This window comes from Thamnophis sirtalis, unplaced genomic scaffold, assembly GCF_051295495.1.
Source record: "Thamnophis sirtalis isolate CommonGarterSnake01/CBP01778 unplaced genomic scaffold, rThaSir2_p1.2 scaffold_10, whole genome shotgun sequence".
Classification (NCBI taxonomy): Eukaryota; Metazoa; Chordata; class Lepidosauria; order Squamata; family Natricidae; genus Thamnophis; species Thamnophis sirtalis.
The window spans coordinates 1,480,853-1,485,040 of record NW_028261390.1 but is presented as its reverse complement, the minus strand read 5'-3'; the positions used below and the strand labels follow the sequence as shown (position 1 = coordinate 1,485,040).

Below are 4,188 nucleotides of genomic sequence, written 5' to 3'. Positions count from 1 at the left end.
CCTGACAAGCTTACAAATTAGGAAATAAACCAAGTAGAGTTTAGCATCATCCGAATTTTCACACGTGCTCAATGGTAAAGCTTTCCTTAAAATGTTGTGTTTGGCTTATTTTTGCAGACTTATCTCAACACCCAGCTCCGTGAGCCTTCTTGGATTGGCCTTTCAGCTGCAAATAAGGGCGATAATTGGAAATGGTCAGATGGATCCAAATTAATCACTGAGTGAGTCTTTAACGGTGAAGTCCAGGAAAGGATGTTTGGACATTGGGCTGCCCGCACCCTTCCTTCAGTGGTGAAATTCAATTTTTTTTAATACCTGTTCTGTGGGCGTGGTGTGGTGGGCGTGGCATGGTGTGGTGGGCGTGGCGTGGTGTGGTGTGGTGGGCGTGGCTTGGTGGGCATGGCAGGGGAAGGATGCTGCAAAATCCCCATTCCCTCCCCACTCTGGGGCCGGCCAGAGATGGCATTTGCCGGTTCTCTGAACTACTCAAAACTTCCGCTACCGGCTCTCCAGAACCTGTCAGAACCTTCTGGATTTCACCCCTGCCTTTCCTGCAATACAGTTAGTCCTCAATAGACAACAGTTTATTTAGTTTCCATTCAAAGTTATGACCCTGGAAAAAGTGACACGGACTATTTTTCACACTTACGATGGCAGCATTCCCCCTGGTCACGTGATTAAAATTCAGACATTTGTCCACGGAGTCATATTTATGACGGTTTCAGTGTCTCGAGGTCACGTGGTCCACTTTTTGCGACATTCTAACCAGCAAAGTCAATGGGGGAAGCTGGATTCACACAACAACTGTATCACTAATTTAACAGCAACAGTGATTTACTTAACAGCTGTGGCAAGAAAGGTTGTGAAACGAGGCAAAACTTACTTAGCAAATGTCAATAGAAACTTTGGCCTCAAAAATCTTAAAATAGTCTCTTTATCAGTGGAATCATTCTGTTGAAGCACCTTCAAACAGGGCAGCTCTTGCATTTCACACTAGGAAGAGGGATTGACCTCTACACACACACACACACACACACACACACACACACACACACACACACACACAGACTTCCCAGGGAATTTAGGAGTGAGCAGGAATTTGACAAAAAAGAAAGTTTGGGACAATGGTTAAAAGCACCCGGAGTAGAAACCAGGAGGCAGAATAAAAGAGTAACAGAGTTGGAAGGGACCCTGGAGATCTTCTAGTCCAGCCCCCTGCTCAAGCAGGGAACCCTATATCATTTCAGACAAATGGTTGTCCATCTTTTTTTTAAAAAAAAAAACTTCCAGTGTTTGAGCATCCAGAACCTCTGGAGCCAAGCTGTTCCACTGATGAATTGTTCTGCAAGGAAATTCCTACTTCTCTCCTTAATTAGTTTCCATCCACTGGTTTTTGACCAGCGTTCAGGTGCTTTGGAGAATAGGCCGAGGCCTTCTTTCTGGCAGCCCCTTACAAAGTAAAGTACTGCCTGCAATACTGCATTCTAACAACTACACACACACACACACACAAACACACACAGACCCCTACTCCTTGGGTCTAAACTAGACAGACAGGTTGACCTAGGACAGATTGAAATGTGGGATCCTTGGTGGTCTCTGAGCTTGGCTGTGTTCTTACAGACATTTCATGACCCAACTAGCTAACATCATCAGTGCTAAAAAGGGGGGGGGGGCTTGCTATTTCTCCTACTTGTTTCTAACAAGGATGATGTTACCTAGTGGGGTGGTGAAATGTCTGCACGAAAACAATCAAGCTCAGAGAGCACCAAGGACCCTGCAGTCCTCCTCCTCCTCCTCCACTCCCTTCCAGCACTGATGATGTTCCCCAGTGGGGTAATAAAATGCAGGGGGTTGGACTAGAAGACCTCCAATAGAGACCTTCTGGCTCTATTCTGATTCTAATCCACAGGTGGCAGATTCCTGGTCTCAAAGAATAGCACGCTCAAGCACCTTCTTCCGGAGTCTTTCTTTTAGGTAATAAGAATCTTCCTCCTCCTCCCCCTCCCCCTCCCCCTCCCCTCTCCCCTCTCCTCCTCCTCCTCCTCCTCCTCTTCCAATAGGTATTGGACCCTTGGCCATTCCAGGCAACCAAAAGGCTCCAGAAAAGGGGACCGCGGCTGCACTTTGATCAATCCTTCAACCGACAGCCGCAACTGGATGAATGCCAACTGCCATGAACTGAAAAGCTGGGTTTGCAAGGAAAACCTGGCTATTAAAATAAAACAATGGAAAAAATAAGCAAGCCGATTGCTGGCGTCATTGCTCTTTCAGAACTGTCTTCCAACTCTCGTTTTCTCTCCTTGGTGGATTTATTGCAAGAGGCGGAAGAGACCTTGATGACCTCATAGACAATGCTTAAGAGTGTGTGTGTGTGTGTGTGTGTTGTATTTGTGCTGATAAATAAATAAAGGGAGACTAGTATAGATCTATTTCAAGCTATTTAGCTCTCATCAGCTAGCCATACCCTTACTGGGATTCGAACCTGTGCTGTATTACATCTTAGGCAGATGTGTTAACCACTAAGCCACAAGGTTCTAGCAGTAGACTTAACCACTAAGCCACAAGGTTCTAGCAGTAGACTTCCTCCCATATTTGGGCATACCAGAGGTTGTGACACTAAATACATACCTATTTCCCTGGCTCAGCTGATAAAGGAGGAGAACCTTGTGGCTTAGTGGTTAACACATCTGCCTAGAAGGCAAAAAAAAAAAAAACCAAGTGAAAAAATGCTTGATCAAATAGGCTAAAAATTGTGTACACATGGGAAATATGTGGTTGAAATTGACATTGTGCAGAAAGGTGTGGCAGCAATTCACAATGGAGGAATGGTTGGTGAAGAGCATAGAACTTGTTGAGATGACTAAATGAATGTTTTTGATCAGAGAAAAGACAATATCTACCTTTCTGGCTGACTAGAAACTCCTCATAGCATTAAATGGGGGAAAGTGCACGCTTTGAACAATGGGATAATAGAAAAAGGTTGCCGTATTTTTCAGAGTATAAGGCGCACCTTAGTTTTGGGGGAGGAAAATAAGAAGAAAAACATTTCGGCTTCTGTCTACCAGCATCCATAGTATTCAGCTGACGCATGGTAAGAAGGTCAGCCAATATAAGCAGAGCAACTAAGTCAGCCAATGAGAGCTATTTGGACTCTGAAACAGTATTTGCTATGTGAACAACAAGGAGACAGGAAGGATCCTGGCTTAGCCGAGAACTGAAAGTGAAACTGCTTGTGTTTTGTTTGTATTTACTGCTACCTTGGAAAACCTGCTTTTGGTAATGTATATTATTATTCTTACTCTTGGGAAGTTCATCCCAAGGGTCAGCCCTCTCTGTCCCACTCATGTATCTAAGAAACTTTGGAAGCATAGGTCGCATAGGTAGGCCGAAATCTCAGCTTCTCGCCAAAGATTGCCAGGGATCCAGGCAATCTGGGGCAGTGGTGAAATTCTTTTTTTTTTTTTACTACCAGTTCTGTGGATGTGGCTTGGTGGGCGTGGCAGGGGAAGGATACTGCACAATCTCCCTTCCCACCCCACTCTGGGGCCAGCCAGAGGTGGCATTTGCCGATTCTCCAAACTGCTCAAAATTTCCGCTACAGTTCTCTGGAACCTGCTGGATTTCACCCCTGATCTGGGTAGATTGTAGAACCTTCAAATGCCACCTTCCATGGAAATAAAATGTTATGCATTTTGGCATCTTTTAATGCTAAGAAGTTGGATCAGAAAGATCGGGTGGTCTCTGGAGAAGGAGAAGAAGGCGAGGGAGCCAGTGTTAATCAATCATCTGATTCCATTTCTGGCAATAGAACATGTCTTTTTACTGTAGCCTTTGCGCTCCTGGGGTCCTCTCTGTTGCACTTCACCAATTCACACGGAAATCTCTTTTGCAGCATGGAAGAAGCCAGTTGGAAAAGCATCAAAGCAGCAGGATGGCACTCTTATCTGCAGCCCAAATGGTTTTGTGAAGACATAATAAAGCTTCGTCGGTTGGTGCTTTTGCGTAGAGATGGGGACAACCGTATCCTAAGATATCCATCGCGGATTTGCCTCTAATCTACAAAGGGCATGCTTGGTTTGGTTGCAAGCAATGCTACTCCAGCACTTTCCTTTTTCGGCACAACTTTTTTCAATTTCAACACACGTGTTCTTGGGGTTTGGTTCTCCTGGTTTCCAGAAACTGCAG

At 45.0% G+C, this 4,188-nt stretch overlaps 1 protein-coding gene across 4 annotated transcripts in view; it reads left to right on the top strand.

The window, feature by feature from the left end:
* Nucleotides 1–2,245, top strand: part of LOC148043714 (CD209 antigen-like protein C) — an 18,023-nt gene extending 15,778 nt beyond the window's left edge. For 3 of the 4 annotated variants that reach the window (XM_087723719.1, XM_087723718.1, XM_087723717.1), the window contains 2 exons: nt 118–221; nt 2,064–2,245. In XM_087723719.1, coding sequence (XP_087579845.1) covers nt 118–221; nt 2,064–2,241 — 282 coding nt within the window. In that variant the 3' untranslated portion in view covers nt 2,242–2,245. Of the gene's footprint in view, nt 1–117; nt 292–2,063 lie in introns of all 4 variants that reach the window. The other variant, XR_015697801.1, reaches the window with a different exon arrangement.
* Nucleotides 2,246–4,188: the final 1,943 nt, after the last annotated feature.